The 19,386-nt window shown below is 32.3% G+C and overlaps 1 protein-coding gene across 1 annotated transcript in view; it reads right to left on the minus strand.

Annotated features, from left to right (window-relative positions):
* Positions 1–430: 430 nt before the first annotated feature.
* Positions 431–19,386, minus strand: part of LOC133189226 (uncharacterized) — a 36,931-nt gene continuing 17,975 nt past the window's right edge. The window contains exons 7-11 of the mRNA XM_061324627.1: positions 4,589–4,720; positions 4,101–4,232; positions 2,509–2,640; positions 845–874; positions 431–735 (exon numbers count right to left, since the gene is read on the minus strand). Coding sequence (XP_061180611.1) covers positions 431–735; positions 845–874; positions 2,509–2,640; positions 4,101–4,232; positions 4,589–4,720 — 731 coding nt within the window. The remainder of the gene's footprint in view (positions 736–844; positions 875–2,508; positions 2,641–4,100; positions 4,233–4,588; positions 4,721–19,386) is intronic.

Consider the following 19,386-nt stretch of genomic DNA (forward strand, 5'->3'; position numbering starts at 1 on the left):
GAAAAAAAAATTGTTTTGCATTTAAAGATGTAATTAAAAGGTATTTGACTGAATATACCAACCCCCCCCCCACCCCCCCTCCTCAGTCTTTGCCCGAATGCAGACCTCGCAGGCTCGGGACGCTTAACCGAGCAGAAACCTCGGATGGGCTTATTTCCCGATATTCAGTGCAATAACCTATTATACATGTACATGTTCAATTTATTTCGGTGCAGTTTATGTGGAGTAAACAGAAGAAAATATAGTAGATTTCAGTAAATACAAGAGAAATTAAAGATAAAATACCTATAAACAGCATTATTTCAGATACATATATACATATATCATTTTTATTATATATCGGAATAGAGATACGATTAGTTATATTATCAGAACTCCGGTGGTTTGACAACTGTGCAAAATTGTTTCACAATTTCCTGAGAAAGCAAAGTTAATTCATGACGTCATTAAATTCAGAGTTCCTATAGGTGTGTATTTCTTGGTAGGTTGATTCCCTGTTAGTGGAACCAATGGATGTGTAATGGTGATCTTCTTTTCCGCCTTTTAACTCATCATACTTCTGTTCCGTATCCTTCCTGGACAGATGGTCATTAATGGAGTTTTCTCTAACATTGTTTTGCAGGCATCGTGTTCTTTTTATATATACAACTATGATCAGTGTACTGAGAAGAAATACTCCCAGAAGCGTAGAAATGACAGAAATGACAACCAAAGATGTTTTGGAAAACTCGTTGTCTGAAGAAGCAATTGTTTGTTCCAAAATTTATAGAATACCCCTTATGTTTTGTTTGAGAAAACGTATATACATGTAATACACATATACTTAAATTAAAGAACTACTTACCGCCCGTTCTTGGTTCTCTTGTAGTATGAACTAAAATACAGATTATATTTTATATTGAAAATAACAGCTGCTTGATTGATATAACTCTGTATATAATATCCTCAATTCTGAGGTTTTCAGATACGAATCTTTACCTTTAAAGCAAATTTCATTCGAAACTCTGTACAATGAAACATATATTTTTACTTCTTTAAGAATCTTTTTTTTTAACATTCGTTTTTGTGAAGCTTTTTTCTTTTGTTTCTTGTTTTTCGGTTTTTTTCTTATTCTTTCACTTTGTTATTATTTTGAACACTTTTGATTTCAGAAAAGAAATAAGATGAGGAAACCCGAAAGCATCTTACGTAAGGATGTTATAACATGTATTCTTTATTTATCTTTCTTTTGCAATATTTGATGAATTTTAAACTAAACCAACTGTGTTTGATTAATTGTTTTATCAAGATATAATAAAATGCAAGCCTAGTAACAAGATGTTCAATGTTGGCATCATAATAATCTGGTTATCTTATTCTATACAATTTGGTACTTAAAGAAACTACATGTTATATTCCATCGTTTTGTGGTATCATTTAGGAATTCTGATAAAAAAAAAAACGAAATCTTGCCATTGCACATAAGCCCCTCCCAGTCCTGTAAGCAGCCTTTAATGCAGGTTCCTTTTTTCTTGTCACAAGTTCTTTGGATGCAATTACCACACTGCGTATTGCAGCTTTCATCATAAAAGCCATTAACACATTCTAATTTGGAAAGTGTAGAATGCAAATATGAAATTGAGCGAAATTTTTATAGTCACTCGTGTTATTTATTAATTCTTAATTATGAATATGAACTGGATCTTTCTTAATTATGAATATCAAATTTACAAGTTTTGTCAAATCCTTAACTCTTCTTTCAAAGTCTATTTAAACTACAAAACATTTAATCATTATTTAAGTCCTTTAAACGTTTCTTAAATTGAATCATTCCTTTTTAATGTGTCTGATTTACTAATGTATCGGAGTCCACGTTATTTCCAAGTATTATTACGACAGTGATTAAAAATCATAAATCAACGTCTTTGTAGAAACTACAGAATAAAGAGCTTCTCATGGAAATAACAATTCTATTGTCACAATAACCATTAAAACAAAATCTTAAATTACTGCTTCATTTCTTTACATGAAGTCCATCAACCCATTTTAATGTCTAGTAGAAAAGAAATTTTAACAATATCTGTAGATGAAAAATTATTAAATACATACTAAATGAAAAGGGTGGACAAAACGAACAGTGATCGATCAAAAAAAGAATCAACAAACAATACACATCTGTGAACAGGGCATAAAACATAGAGCCATGGAAATTCCAGAGGAGGGATCAGGTACCTAGGAGGATTGAGTATCCCCTATGGATCCTTCCTACCCGTTGTGTGCCTTACTTATTGATCAGGTAAAGGGAATATTTCATAGTCAAATGTAGTATACAAAGGCCGAAAAATTTGTATGAAAGATATCATCTAAATGCTACCCAATGATAGGTTATATTTGCTAACAAGGTTATTGTATCGACCATAGAATTTGCTGTAAGTGAACTGTATATTTTACAAAACAAAAGAATTACATGTATGTTCTTATGTTAGATTTTCTTATTTATGAAAGGGTAAGAAAGAAAAGAAACATTGCCTTGACACAAAGGTCCCTGCCAGTTTCCTACACATCCATTTAAACAAGTTCCATTTTTCTTGTCACAAAATCCTTCAAGACAGTATCCACATTGTCTGCTACAGTCTTCGTCATGAAATCCGTCGACACATTCTAAATAAGGAATTTCATGATATTGTTTACATAAAACTGAATAAAAAGTATGCATTACTTATTATTTTAATTATTTTATTAATCAATAATTAATATAATCAATATTAACTAATAGATATTTTATTATTATAGATAATTTGTTGTTTATATTCTTAAGAACATATCAAATAGAATTCAGGACACTTACATTTGCGCTGGACATTTTAGCAATATCATATATATATATATATATATATATATATATATATATATATATATATATATATATATATATATATATATATATATATATATATATATATAAGTAGTAGTTCTTGGAGACTCGCCAAAGGACAATTAATCATTGGTTCCGATCACATTACCTTTTCTGGAAGTCTATGTACATGTAAATGAGAACTCAATGTCGGATTCATTATCCCATCAAATCCAATGAGTATACCAATTCAATGCAATGGCGACTTAACCATGATAAAGAATGTAAGTTTCCATACAAACTAGTGTATAATTCGTCCACGCACAAATACTGTAATACACTCTTTTCTACTAGGTCTGAATCGTCAAATGCATTACGAGGATATGTGTTGCATACAGGACACTTAAGATATCTGATTGGTCGGTTCCTAGGCTTCCTTGAAGACTTCATTCAATAAAATATTTGAAAAGAAAACATGGGCCTTATTTATAATTTACAAAAATCAGGAGTACAGACTTCATCAGAGTTGCTGTTTATTAGCATAAAGGACGGGCGAAGGATCCCCCCCTTGGGGAGGGGGATGATACCTGATGAGTAATAATAATTATTTCCCACAGATTAAAAGAAATAGACATTCTTAAGCTGATAAACATTAGACAGGGTGCCAAGGTGGCTTACGTTACAAAAGTTCAATTCCAGGATCCAAGACATAAAAATACACTTAATAAATAATAAAATGGCATATGTATTTTCTGTCAACAATTCTTCACGGATTGAAAGCAAGTAAAAAATAGGACATACCAAAAAAGATACATTCAATACTCTCATGTTAAGATATGGGCCGTTTTGAATGAATGTTGAAACTAATTTGAAGAAAGTATACAGAAATGTTGAATGTAACACATTTAGGAAATGTGTGTACATAATGACGTCTTGCATATTGGAAACAACTACAGTCTAGGATAAACATGGTAAAAATTTTAGTTCCGCTTACATTAAATATTTTTTTTTTTTAGAAATAGGAATGATCTGTTTGATCATAACATTTTACCTAAGTAAACTATATGGATATAATTAACCCGGAAATCTTTATCGGGTAGTATTACTTATTACAAAATATTAGCTTTAACTCAGTGACGAAATGGTGGGAAAAAGGCTTAATTTAATTAGATAAAAAAATAAAAGAATAACGTAGGCAAGAAATCTTACATACAAATGCAAATCAAAATATATAGAATGCACGTCCTATGAATGTTTGCATTTTTACCTTGACACAAAGGTTCTTTCCAGTTAAGTTTACATTCCGATAAACAACTTCCATTTTTCTTGTCACAAAAACCTTCAAGACAAAGCCCACATCTGGTGCTGCACTTCTGGTCATACATTCCGTTACTACATTCTAAAATTAAAGTTAACTGGACTAGATTATAAATGTCATTCATTTTGTGTGTGTGTCAGAACAGTTGAAATTATAGTATGATGTCCCGAATAAGAATGCTTAAAACCTGGCTTTTTAGGTATTGTAGTTATGTCACAAATTTAAAATCAGAAATACAAAAAAAACATATAGGCGAACAAATACTTGTTTCTATATACTGATGATGAAATTCAATATAAATCATTAATTAAACTCCATTAATTCTATTCCTATAATGTGGTTGACTTGGATTTACGAGAGAGTTTTTTTTTAAATGTATAATAAAAAAGAAATGTAGTTAGGATATTTCTAACCGAACAGTAGGAAGGCAATCCTACCTAGGCATAGAGGTTCTTTCCAGTTTGTTTTGCAACCATTTAAACAACTTCCGTTTCTCTTGTCACAAATTTTACTACGACATTCACCACACTTAGTGCTGCAATCCTGATCATAAAATCCGTCAATACATTCTGAAATTATAAAAGTTACTCCAATAGTACTCTTCAAGTCAGTATTATCTTGTTTTCTCCATTTCATTCAGAATTGCATTACAACTTTGATAGGGCTATTTGCTCATTGTAGTAGCTACTTAATGGTGCAAGTAGGTTCATTCTTTTAATTATTGTTTAACGCCGAGTCGTCCATTCAAAATATATCATTGCATTTCCACTTTTTAACTTCAGCATGTAGACTATGATTATAAATACAGAAAATATGCACAAAGGGATCTCTCAACTATATATCAACACAGTTGTTGCTTTAATACATGACCCTGATGATCATGTGACTGTCAATTATAATCTCTTTTTAAATATTGCGTATAAATTGCCTCGGCGCAAGTGCATAACGCAATTTTTTGCTACATTTTGATGAATAGATAAATTAACTTTATCTTTTTGTATATGAAAACAAAATGTTTGGGACGTGCCATAGCAATATACGTGTACAAAATAGTTCATGATAATTTGAAGTTGCCCATACATTTGAGGGTATATTCCAATCTTCATCGTAATTCATAACAAAGCGAAGCTTTACACTTCCATCCCAAGCAAGATTCATTTAGAGAACATTCTCCTCTTATGAATTTTTACAAAATATTAAAAGTTTATCTTTATTAATCACTTGCGCCAGCTTGTTATTTACACATATATACATTCCATCTCTTATCAAGGTCCGGTAAACGGGAGCATTTCGAAGTTGCTGTTTTTTTCCAATATCTCATTGAATACACTTAATTTTATTCTAGAAAAATTAAACAAATATTTAAATCCGGTGGAAACACGAGGTTGTTGTCATCTCCCTCGGGAGATAACACATTAAGTTTGAATCCGGAAGTGAAGTCCTAGTATAAGCTGCCATTGATAAGCTGGTGGTCTGGCAAAGGACCTGATGATGACACGATTTCTAAATACAGATATGTAAACAAAATTGACCAAAGTCTGTCTTATTAAACAAAGTGGTCCATCTTAAAGTAAAATTACCCAGGATTCATTAAGAGTAATTCAGGTAGGATCACTTGGGTGGTGGTGGGTCTTCAAAATACACATAAACACTGTATCTAGGCTATTGCGTTAAACGATGGTCAGCGCGCGGGGATCAAAATACACAAAATATGGCACATTGAATGTATAAGCCAAGGCGTGGATTCAAGATTTACTGACGAAAGTAAACAGTGAAAACATTTAAATAACAATTCACATTAAATGCATATATACAATGACAAAAACTTTACCTTTATATGAGTTCTTTAGTCAATCTATATAATTACTGCCGTATATAAAAAAAAAAATAAAACGGAACTTATTGAAAAAAATAAATGTATAAATAAATTTCTAAGAAAAGAAATTTTACTTAAAAATACAATTTAGGCAGAAACATAAATGTCTCTGATTTAAGTAACTCAGTGCTGTAGGCATTGGAATAAAGATCAAAAAGAATCATTATAAGTATTTTCTTGGATTTGTGTACTAAATGTATATATTCTTTTTTATTTAAATTTACCCCCGTAGAAAAGTTTTAGGGAAAGATACAATTTTCTTTACCTGGCTAAGATTTTAAGCATTAATAAACAAAGCAACTGTTATCATTTTCTTTATGCAATTCTAATTTGGGTTTTTTTTGTCAATGAGAAAAAGTCCAAAAAATCATTCCTCGTATTCTTGAAATAAAGCCAAAATTGTAAAATGTATGTTTCATGGAACAGCCTATAAAATCGATGTTGGTAGATTGGGGTTCTTTTCGTTGTGTAAATACTTAATTTTAAATGGTAACGTTTCAATTTTATAACCTTTCTATGCATGATTTTTTTTTTCCAGGAGCGTATACATGTGCGTGTACTTACTGTAAATGTATTATATTTGGCGTGTACGATATCTTGCGGATGTTGATTTTTGAGCAAGTTAGCGTGGATTCGATTTAGCGCATTTTTTAATGTTCTTATTTATGAGTATATGTGCAAGACATTTAGCGTTGTACTTGAATTAGCGGAAGTTTCTATCCGCCAAAGGCGCTTAAAAGAATACACAGCCAAATGTAATACGTTTACAGTATATCATACATAATATAGCATTAGAACATGAACCTGCATGGGCAGCATGATGCAGGAGTGTTTTTCCCTTGAATTCCCTGTGGCTCAATGGCCAAGTCACTTCAAAGGATACTATTAAGGAAAATAAGGAAAGTCTTTGGAATTAATTGAGGTTCAGATTAATTTCAGTTGGCGCTTTAAAACTTCTTTGATGCCGTAGTAGGCGGCTAAGAACTATAGTCAAAAGTTTTTATCCGTCTTCTTTCAGAATAATTGTTAAATCTATATATGGCGTATCTGAGCTAAAAAATAAAAATACGAGATTGAGTGTAGCTAAACATGATATATGTTATTTACGTTGAAATTAAATTTTTCAACTTGAATAACCTCATGTTTCCATAGTTAGACTGATTTTAAAAAATTAAACTGTGTCTGTTAACTGAATGCTGAATCGGTAAATAAATCGGTTATTGTTTTAGATTTGAAATGTGATTGATTTAAATTGTGTAATTTACAGGAAAGTCCTGTTTTTATATAAAGTAATAAAACAAATATAAAGATCTTTTTAATTAAGTTAGTCTTCACTTATAAAAAAAAATACGCCATATATGACTCTAAATAATTCTTACGAATATTTCTCAGTAGTTAGAATTTTTTTTACAGACATTATACAAAATATATTTAAAATGAATAAAGCATATTTACAACAGGTAAAATAATACAGTCACGTAGCACCAAGAGGGCTCCCCCCTTCCACTTTTTTCCCCAAACACTGAAAAGGTGCACCCTTGACCCCTCTTCCACCTTTTGTTGCAGTATGGTACGTCAAATCATCCCATGAGAATGTATTATGATATAAAATATGTTTGTCGAAAAATTGTAATCCTTCCAAGAAATGAAAATGTTGAGTTTGGATAGCCCCTTTTTTCCCCTTGTCAAAGATTGTTCAGATAATTCGTCATTTTTTTTCTGTCCTCCAACCCCTATTTTTTGCAAAAGCGATACTACTGCCTGTAATAGCTGAGAAAATAATATAACATTCCACTGTTTATTCTGTGACATTAATGAAGCCAAAGAGATGACATTTCATGATTTCTAGAAAGCCAAACTTGTGGTAATTTTAATCTGAGCTACAAAGTGAAGAATTGTTTCATATATTTATCAAAGAATTGGTTATATTGACATATCAATGATATTATTTAACTGCGTGAACAAAATTAGACAATTTGATAGTGATTCGGGTAGAGAAGTGACCCTAGGACCCGCGCTCTGGCAAACTCCAGTTTCGTGATATCCACACTGAGGGTGGATTCTGCCTTCTGCTTCATTTAGATTGGTAGTAATGTGTTATCAGACTCACAGGCAACACGAAGCGACGAATCATGGGACTGACACATTTTTACTTTTAACTAATAACTTTTCTAATGTAATAATTGGACACTTGTTACGGAGACATCCCTCCGAGAATACCAAAGTGATTGATATCAATAAACTGCTTCATGACCAGTGTCACCGCCGGGGATTCTATGGCTCAGATAAGAAGTATGTGTTCTGTGATGGAGTCTGCTTAAAAGACAGCAACCATATGCATGACCACCTGTTCTTGGACAAATGTCTACAAAGATGTCCATGCCTCTCAATTTGACAGGGCAGGCAAAGAATCAGGACTAGATAAGTATCAATACTAGTGCATTGCACACACACTGTTTAGTAAGTCTCAGTATGAAGATTTACCCATGTTTAATGGATTGTTATGCTAGTGGTAATGCTTGGTTTCTGCTGATAGTAATTCATGTAAGACAGTGCTGGTGATTATATTTAATCATATTTATTACTAAGTGCTCTGCACATTATGCCAGCTGTCTTCATAGTAAGCTGTCGGGTCAGTTTTTATTGATTTCTATAGATTTATGCAAAGGCAACAAGTTTGTTTCTTTTTAATTCTTCCTGACAACTGCAGGAGTTGGAAAGATTTCTTTATTTATTTAAAAAATGTGGTTGCCTATAATTGATGAGCAATAGTTGCAGCAAAGTTTGTATTTTTTTTTAAAGTTCATTTCTAAGTTAAACTGAAATGAGCATTTTTTCAACTTTTATTTATTATGAGCTGCAACTAATATGAATGTGGACCATGATGACTGACCTGTCAGAGTCATTGTTGGTCAATTTGTGAGGGATCACCTATGGATTTCAAGGATTTATGTGATGGCAACAAATTTGTTATTTTTTTTATTCTTACTGACAATTGCAGGAGTTGGGAGGATCTTTTCATTTATTTATAAAATTGCCTATAATTGTCATGACATAGTTTGAGCTAAGTTTATTTATTTTAGCTCATTTCTAATTAAACTGAAATGAGAATATACTTTTTTTCAACTTTTATTTTTATGAGCTGCAACTAATATGAATTATACCTGACCTGTTCATGCTAATTCTTAAAATGATACTGATATCTAGACAACTTTCATTGTACCTAGAGTTAACCCCACCTTTAACATGATAAAGATGTTAGCATGTTGTCTCATTATTCTGTGCTTATAAATGAATGGGGTACAACTAGTATCATATTACATTCTCATGTGTGAAAATTACCACATGCTTGGACTCATTGTAGAATATCATGCCACCAAAGATTAAGGAAAGGAAATATGATGCAGATCCACAACCACCAGGAAGGACAAGTTACACACTCAAAATGCTCATACTCCTCCTGTGGATTCTATTGTACATATCTGTGTTGGATGGCAATTATCATTGTCTCCAGTAAGTTGTTTTGACACCAGTGGCAACTTAGGTAACTCTAATTTTGTCAACACACTTTAACATTTGTTTCCCGTAGAGTCGATGGCAGATACAGTCAATTTATTGACCTTAAGTGTTTATAACCCAATTAAAAATAACATATTTCAACTCAAAATGTCGATATACACAAAAAATTATCCCCAAGAGTATGCCAATCTGCTTAAAAATTGCTGCACTGTTAGGGAAAATGGAAGTTCCAATGGGGATGGCCTACAGATATATTATGATGAGAATGCTACTACCTCCGTCAGTTAATTGAGGTCCCTTGGCACCTTCCTATTACTGAATACATGGTCAAAACTTGCATCCTCACTTGTTCTTTTCGCTTCACAATACACCGCAAACTGCTCAAATACAATACCGTGGGTGTGCTTTAACTACAATAATGGTATGAAATGTAAATACTTACTATGTTATTTCAAGTATATCTGCCAAATATATCAAGTATAAACAGTAAACAACAACCCAAAATAAAAATGGAGCAAATCGACTGAAGCAAGTCTAACAGCAAACCAAACAATTTCAACAACAGCATGGGGTCTTTCTTCAGGAGTTACAGGGTTATGACAAGGTTTTGCTTGACTTTCTAGTTGACAGTTTTAAATATGGTTTTAAACTTGGTTACAATGAGTTTCTTTGGGTCTCTGTTAGGAACAATTATTCATCTGTTTAAAAAGATTAATGATAGCCGACAAAATGTTGGATAAGGAACTTGGGCTCAATAATATTTCATGTCTACATACATTTAAACCTTTGGTTAATCAAATATTATTGTTCACCATCAGGGCTTGTGCCTAAGAAACTACCTGTAGAATTCAGAATTATTCTTTACCTATTCTTTCCAGAGGGTAATTTAGTAAATGAATACATTTTGCGATAAACACTGCTGTGCATCATCATTTTATAGAAAATGTAATACAGCTAATCAAGAAGTTTGGGACGGGACACTTTTAGTTAAGTTAGACATAAAAAACAGGTTTCAAAATATCCCATTCCACCCTTCAGACTGTCAATTTTTTGACTTTATGTGGGATGATAAAATTAGTATGATAAATGTTTACAAATGGTGGCTAGGTCATCAGGTCAGTTGTTTGAGAGGTTAAGCACAGTCTTGCAGTGGATATGTTAAATAAATATCAGGCCTCTGGTTTCTCTTATCTCATTGATGATATTTTCTTCATAGGACAAGAATCACCACAAAAATGACTCTCAGATGTTCAGAATTTTGAAAACCCGTGTCAGAGATTAAAATGTCAAACCGTCTTGCCAACAATTTGTTTGACTATGGATAGAGGTAGATTCGTGTTTTTGGAATGCCAGTTACCTGTGGACAAACTTCTCAATATGATACAATTGCTGGCAAAAACAGCACATAGAAAGAAAATACAGTTAAAAGAACTGCAGTCTTTGTTAGGTTTGCTTAATTTTGCTTGTAAAGTGGTAGTACCTGCTCATGAATTTTGATAATCTTAATGATTAAAGTTGTCATATTCCTAAATAAACTCAGTACTTAGAATTAGTGTGCTGTCATTTAAGCATGGCATCTCTTTATTGATCATTTTGATGGCAAGTCTATTTTTATCGGGATGAATGGATTTCTTCATGGAAATGGAAGTTTGGCTTCCTTTTTTGAGTAATCAAAAATTTTGGATAAAGCTATCGTTGGAGTTGTCAATAAATTGTCAAACAGGGACAAAACATTAATTAGTTGTTGCTGCATTTGACTTCAATGATATCTAATGGAAAGTTATCAAAGGTCCACAAACACTTAGTGACAACTAAATTTCCAATCACAGAACATTATTTTTATCTGCTTTTTATCACAGGGTTCAAAAAGCTGATACGAATCTTTTTTTCGGCACTCTCCCTCTTGCAATTCATGCTTTAATGCACTTAGGTGAACAATGAAAATTGAGCACAGATCACACTCAGGTACTCCAAAATCAAATGATAGGCAGCCGATAATAATTACCTTGACAGACAATAACCTAATTGTCAGTTTGTCCATTCAAGTTTAAAACTGTACATTGCTCAATATCAACACACATCCGGCCCTTTATTCACTTTCAAATCTGGTGATCAAGTTCCTCACAGTTTTAGGACATCCCCCTTGTAACATGTTATAAATTTTATAGGTTCTGATTCCTCCTTTACTAAAGATATTGTTTTGCATTTGTGCTGAAACAGAGGTGGCAGACAATGAATTGTCTAAAAGTGTCATTCAACAACTTGATTGTTGGCACTCTAATACAAGTAGGCATTACATTAGGATAAATACTTTCAAATTCAAAATTTACCAAAATTGGTCTTAAGGATTGCTAAGTTAAATAATTCCTCTTATACATGTACAGCCACCGAACATCGTAAATAGAGAAGTCAGCATTTGGCAGTTCTCTATGTTGGGAAGTAAGATTAGGCAATGTATTAGCTTCTGATGTAACATTATTCATTGTTCTATCATTAATTTTGTAAATCTGGTCATGAGACCAGCATATTGCTGCTTAAATAGTTGAAAATCCTCTATAGTCATCAACTGTTTAATTCAGTTTAAATTATTATAAGGTGAGCACATGGCTGCTTATATAAACTGTATTTTAGATAGTGAGCTCAGCATTGATGTATTTACAATGTTTTACATAGACTGCTTACTAAAATCAATGAGTTCAGCATATGGCTGCTCATATAAACTGTAATCTATTCAGTGAGGTCAGCATAGTTTTGCTCAAAATGTGATACTTAAACTATGTACCATGTCCGTAAGGACAGCATATGGCTGCTCATGTAAATTGTATGTTAATCATGGGCTCCACATATTGTCATCTTAAATTTTTCCTGTGTAGACTGTGAGCTAACACACAAGAGTTTAGCATATGGCTGGCCATATAAGCTATATTCTGTAAGTTAGGTCAGCATAGGTCTGCTCATAAATGTGTTAAACTATGTACCAATGTTCATGAGGTCAGCACATGGCTGCTCATGTAAACTATACTTTAAATTGCCTGCATAGACTGTAAGCTAAGATACATGAGGTCAGCATATGGCTGCTCATGTAAATTTTATGTTAAAACTTGCCTGCATTGACTTGAGCTAAGATACATGAGGTCAGCATATGGCTGCTCATGTAAATTTTATGTTAAAACTTGCCTGCATAGTCTGTGAACTGAGATACATAAGGTCAGCAAATGGCTGCTCATGTAAATTGTATGTTAAAATCTGCCTGCATTGACTTGAGCTAAGTTACATGAGGTCAGCATATGTCTGCTCAATTAAATTGTATGTTAAAACCTGCCTGCATTGACTTGAGCTAAGATACATGAGGTCAGCATATGGTTGCTCATGTAAATTGTATGCTAAAATCTGCCTGCATAGACAGTGAGTTAAGGTACTCGAAGTCAGCATATGGCTGCTCATATAATCTGTATTTAGTCCATCCATGTATATGTTTAGTCATTGAGGTACACATGTTTGGTTCATGTTTATGCTCCAATTTGTATACATTATAGTGACAAAACATTGGTTTTATACACTCTGAAATTTTATACAGTGAATTGTAAAATTAATTATTGTAGTCAATCAAATATTTTCACAAAAACTCTGTTTGGCAACATTCCGTTCAATGTAATTCAGATGAAATGCCTTTTCCTTGGGTGGCGCTGCACGCGTCATGCAAGCATTTAGCATGCTTTGTGGCCTCTTTTTGTACGCCACCTTCTTGTTGCACAAACTTTGTAATCATTATATATAACAATAGCTGTGACAAGCACTAAGTTGCAATGTAACATATCTAAATTGAAATTATTCATCATTTGACCTTATCCCAGCTTTTAATGTACATTATTGTAAGTAATTTTTGTCTTTTGAAACTTTTGTTTCACTCCTTGTCATTTATCTTGGCAATAAATGACATATTCACTCAGCTCAAGTTTTTCTGTTTTCCTCAAGTGGTTCAAGCAACAAGAATAAGCTTCAGAAAAGGCATTTAACTTTACTAAAGTGTGTAATTTGTTTAAAGCTGAACACTACTCATAAATAGGCACCTCCACACAGGTATAGAAGCCCTTCGATTTCGTTACACCCGATTGCACACCTGAAACTCGTGGCCGACATGTAGAATTCTTTTCGTTGTCTTAGATTTTTTTGGGGTTTATTCCTTGTTTCATGTGCATTTTCTGTCTGTAAATAATGCATTGACTTGTATATTTGATGTTACTTTTCTCCTGGCTCGGAAAAAGTGTGTAAAATTTGATAATTTCATCGCGACCGAGTAATACGGCAATGTAAGATGTACGTCTTCTCAGGTGAGACATCTACAGCGTAATACTTTGAACTGTTAAAAGGTCTCTAACTTATATAGGGGTTGTTGGGATAGCGCCAATGAAATAGAAATATGGCGGACAATGCCTTTCACGAGTTGTGTTCAGCTTTAATGAAAAATTTGTGAATATAAATGTGTACCTTTTTTAGATAATCATATATTTATAAAAGTGTTTGAAATGTGAGTTTTAAATTATCTACCATAACAAAGGGGCGCTTTCCAATTTTGTATGCAGGTACATTTTCCATCCTTCTTATTACAATTTCTTTGAAGACAATGACCACACTCACTACTGCAGTTCATGCCATAAAACCCGTCAACACATTCTTTATTATTCTATACTATTAAAGGTTTTAGTGATACTCAAAGCAAATATTAATACAAAGAAAATCTTATTTCACTATTGCACATTTGTCACTGGGGCTAAGTTTCAAACAGCAAATATCATTTTACAAATGAAAACCTTATTTCACTATTTCACATTTGTCACAGGGGTGAAGTATTCGAAAAGAAGACATCATAACTGTTTATCAAATATTTGAAGGAGTGTAAATGCAGTTTAACGAGCATTTCTTGAAAACTGCATGTAAACAGACACCTAACATGGGGTTTAGAAGCAAAACACCATATGTATCGTATATATTGTTTTTGAATTATATGGATTTTAAGTTTGTTAAGCCGATGTACTGAAATATTTTCATTAATTCTGTCCCTTGATGACAACATTAAGTTGTTCATTCAATCCAGGCGGACTTCACTCTGTCATTTGTGAGAACAAAATTGTAAAAGAACAACACTATGCTGGATACTTTTACTACACCAAAATTTAATTTGATGGATCTTTAAGACATCTCTTTTGAAATACAATTTCAGAAGGGAAAGACTTAAAAAGGCTCTTAATTATTTTCTATGATTTTTTTTTTTTTTTTTGAGGGGGGGGGGGGGTATTCTTTCAAAGAAAATTGTTTTATTTGCAGAAAAGATGTTTAAGAGTTGAAAAATTGCTGTTTATAATTGCTCAATATAAATGTTGTCATCAAGAGTCAGATTGACTTTTGATTTTTTAAATAAAAAATAATGTATGAACATAAAACATATAATTTTTTTTATATTTTTTAAACCTATGGATAAAATCTCCAAGAAACAAGTTACTTCAAGAATAGATATATCAGGCGATTGTATTTCATAAAGAAATTGAAATGAAAATTTCAAAAAGTAAGAAAAATTGCTTATTTTTAAATTGAAACCAATCCCGATCAAAAGTAAACCGATCCCAGTATTAAATTTTATAAAATGGAAATATATCACAAATTCAATATAATACTAGGTTTCTTTTGTGTGACATCGTTTTGAAAATAAATGTTCTTATCAATCACACGAATTTCTTATAAGAAACTGCACAAGATTGCCAGTAATTGATAATATAATTTTGTATTGATTTTGATCGGGATTTGGTATAATTTCAATCGGGATCGGTCCAAAATTGAAAATTAACAATTTTTCTAAAATTTTCAAATTTCATATCAATTTTTTTTTTTTTAAATATGATTAAGTATCATATCTTTCCTATTTGTTGCGTGTTTCTTAAAAATGTTATCCATAAGTTTAAAAAATCTCATCAATTAATGTGTTTTATTTTAATGAATTATTTTCTATCACAAAAACTAAATTGCTTATTTGACTATTTCTGACAGGTCTTATTAGATACTTTTATTGCGAATGGCAAATTTTGAACTCTTGGAGCCCCAATTTTACATTAACTCCCCAAAAATCTACCAAAGTCGAGATTAATACTTGTTAATCATACTAGAAACAATAACTACTGATTTGAATGACGAGCCAGCTACCTGTGCTACCTGATATTATGAGATTGGATGTTCCTTTAACAATTACCTGACCACGCGTCAAGCTCTTTTATGCGCAGCTTTATCAGGCGTTTGGATACTCAGAAACTCAATTCTTGTAATTGGGAACACGTGACATCCCCCCCCCCCCAAAGAAATTAAAAATGGAATAGAATAATGATAAACAATCAATTAACACTGACAGCATGATTTAAGTTTGAAAATTATGCAAAAATTCTGTATCACATATTTTGGGTGTCATTCTATTTTCTTAAAGAAAAAAAAAAGTAACGAAAAATATAAATACACTACAGTACAAAAATGCCAAATAGTTCGAATTTCCTCTTTTGTCTATATTCGTTTTAATCAACACTTTGTGCACCATTCTTGGCCAGAGAAATAATTTCCCGATGGTAAACGTCCAAACGATGAAGGGATTTGTTTTCAACATTTACACTCACCTTATAATCATTTCTTTTAATGACAATCAAAAAAAAACATTGATAAGATTGCTTTGTAGTTTACACTTGTGATTTTTAGCACATTTTTTTTTTTTTTTTTTTTTTTTTTTGAAAATGATATTTTTAGGATTGATTTTCTTTCCAAAAGATTTCGATGAAAATATTGAGTTGACTAATTTTAAATTATAGCATATAAATATGTTGGTTTCACTCAAAATTAGACAGAAGCATGTGTAATTGTACTGTTTATTCTGATACCCAAAAACAGACTTCCTGTGTAATGCAATGTGTATATGAATTTTTGGCATCTAGAATATTTCGGATCTCCAGGTAAATAATATCAGTATTACTAAGACCGCTCCCTCTCCTCAAGTAACGGTACGGTAAAAAAAAAAAGTAGGTCTTAAATAATCTTTTTTGCAAATAAAACAATTTTTACCTTTTCTTAAAAAAAATCAAAAGAATTAATGTAACATAATTATGAGCTATTATCAATCTTTTCATGATTACACTACTTTTTCAAAAAAAAGATATCTTAGAGGCCCATTAAATAAAATTTTGGTGTAGCGTACCTTCTTAAAATGGTTATGTTTGTCCAGATCAAAAGCATGTTGTCTACATTATATTGAAAGTGCTGCTAGAATCTTTGGTTTAACGTGGATTAAAGTAAATTCTTGGAATATATGCATAGATTGCCAAAAATGGGGCAAGGTTTCTCGCGAATGCAGTGTATAAGTTTTTGACCTACCAGACATTTAGAATCCTTAATCGCTTTTTATGCACCAGGTATGTTCTCGTATATTTATATTTTTACTTACAAAGACGTCTAAACACTTGAATTTTGTTGTTGTATTGACTTTTTATCAATGAATATTTTATGATTAATAGCAGTCACATGATGACTTCGTAATGATGCACTTCTCATTTTACGCTCTGCTGTCTGAACTAATCCTAATAATGGTTAAAGCTTTATTGGTGGCTTTGATTATTTATTAAGGTTAAATCATAAGCAGGCCTTACTTTAAAATTTAATGTAAAAAACAAAATATCTTGCCCTGACATAAAGGTTCCTGCCAATTCCGTAAGCAGCCATTAATGCAGGTTCCATTTGTCTTGTCACACACTCCTTGAAGACAGTGTCCACACCCTCTGCTGCAGTTTGCGTCATAAAACCCGTCAACACATTCTGTATTGGAATTATTTGTTTGAAATGTAGTACTGTAGATTTCGTATTAAAAGTCACGGATATATATTCCTATAAAACGCAAGAAGAACACCATGTGAATTCTAAATTGCATTGGCAAATGCTTAAACAATGGAATCTTGGTTTCACGGCGTAAGACTTAAGTGGGTTAACTTTTCTTGTAAAGTGATTAGATATAAAAATCAAGGTGTTATTGCTATAGTGTATCATTAATGAGCTATTTATTCAACATGTTATTACCTTATATAAAATATCGATTTTCAAAGAAGATTGAACTCGTCGTTAAGACGACAATCCAGAACATATATACTTTAACTCTTTTTTTATCCACTTTATTAAACACATTATTGAAAATATGATTAAACAATACATGAAATTCATAAAATTACATCAATCATGTAATTTTTATTTTTTTTAAACACTTGTCAAGTTCCACTTGATCAGCTCTTAATACCCGTCATTTTCCCAGCTTTTTTGATATCAAACTCTAACTTTTGGATAAAATTGACAGCTTGGTAACCTATTTATCATATAGGGATTTCAAAAGAGATACTTTCATGTGTATTTTTATATGCAGAAAATTCCTGCAGTCATGTGTGTGTTAGATGGGAAATACGTCTTAGTTGTCATAGACTACTGTTCCTGACTCATTGATATGGCCTTTCCACAGACTTATACAAATGCGCAAGTTATCGAAAAGATGAAGAACATGTTTGCACGATGGAATACTTAAAGAGCTAGAATCCTTTAAAGGTATCTGATTCACTTTGGAAGCTATTCACGAATTTGAAATTTACAAATTTCGAAAGATGATTGCAAGTCCTCATTTTCCACAAAACAACTGGAAGGCAGAAAGAACGATATCTTTAAGACGTTGCTATCGTACCGCAATACATCTATAGAAGCGGCAGGTCAAAGCCAAGCAGAACTCATGATGGGTCAAAAGCTACTCAGGGTTTTTCCTGCGCTACCGGAAAAAATAAAACCCAGAATGGATGGACTGTGATAATGTTTTCATTCGTGATTGACGGTACAAGGATCCGTATAAATTCGGTTATAATCATCCTCACAATGTGCATCCATTAGCTGAACTAAGGCCAGGAGATTCAGTCAAAATCAAGCCGAACAAGGACAAATTATGGCTTACTCATGGAACCGTATAGGAGTTAAATGCAGACTTTCTAGGGTTCGTATTACGGGAACCGTTGACATCTTCAGAAAACCGATAGATCTACGTTGTCTGATCACTACTAAACCGATAATACCTACTGAACCGTTCCTTCCAGACGCCGACCCAGTCATGATCATGTCTAATCGCAATTGCGAAAACGGCCTTAATTTTCGAATAACATTCCTTTAATACCACAGTCACCGAAACCATGAGTGGCTCAAAGGCGTAGGGGACGTGCCGTCCAACGTTCGAAGAACCAGAGTCATTATATTGAATATATTTTTTATGGATTTGTGTTCTTACCAAAATATGTATGTTCTTAGCTTGTGAAAATTGATTGTGTATTTGTAGAGATGTATAAATCCAATGTTCTTGGTAATAAGTATCATGATTCTGATAATTTTATCTCACGATAAGTGGCAATGACTTAATCTAGTCAAATGCATGTTGTATTCGTTAGATTTTTTAAATTACCTTTATTTCCTTAGCTGGGAAAGAAAAAAGTTTCCGATTTGTCTCATTCATTTATTTGCTGTAAAATCAGCTATTTGAGTAATATGTGATCTTCATGAATACTCTTGTGTATGACATCACCATTTCTATGTTCATGAATAAATGGTAGATTACACATGTTTGCTTGGTGCTTGATTAGCAAAATAAATACAAAACTATAATGATTAAAGAGAGTTTTATTACTTCATTTTCTTTTTATATTTCAACCTTTCCATACACCTATGACAATACCTAAACATTGATTGATTAAATAAAAAAAAACATATATCATATATCATTGGAATTCGACATTGCACAGT

The sequence above is a fragment of the Saccostrea echinata genome, unplaced genomic scaffold (genome assembly GCF_033153115.1).
Source record: "Saccostrea echinata isolate AGI-Se365-2 ecotype Australia unplaced genomic scaffold, CSIRO_AGI_Sech_v1 ptg000017l, whole genome shotgun sequence".
Classification (NCBI taxonomy): Eukaryota; Metazoa; Mollusca; class Bivalvia; order Ostreida; family Ostreidae; genus Saccostrea; species Saccostrea echinata.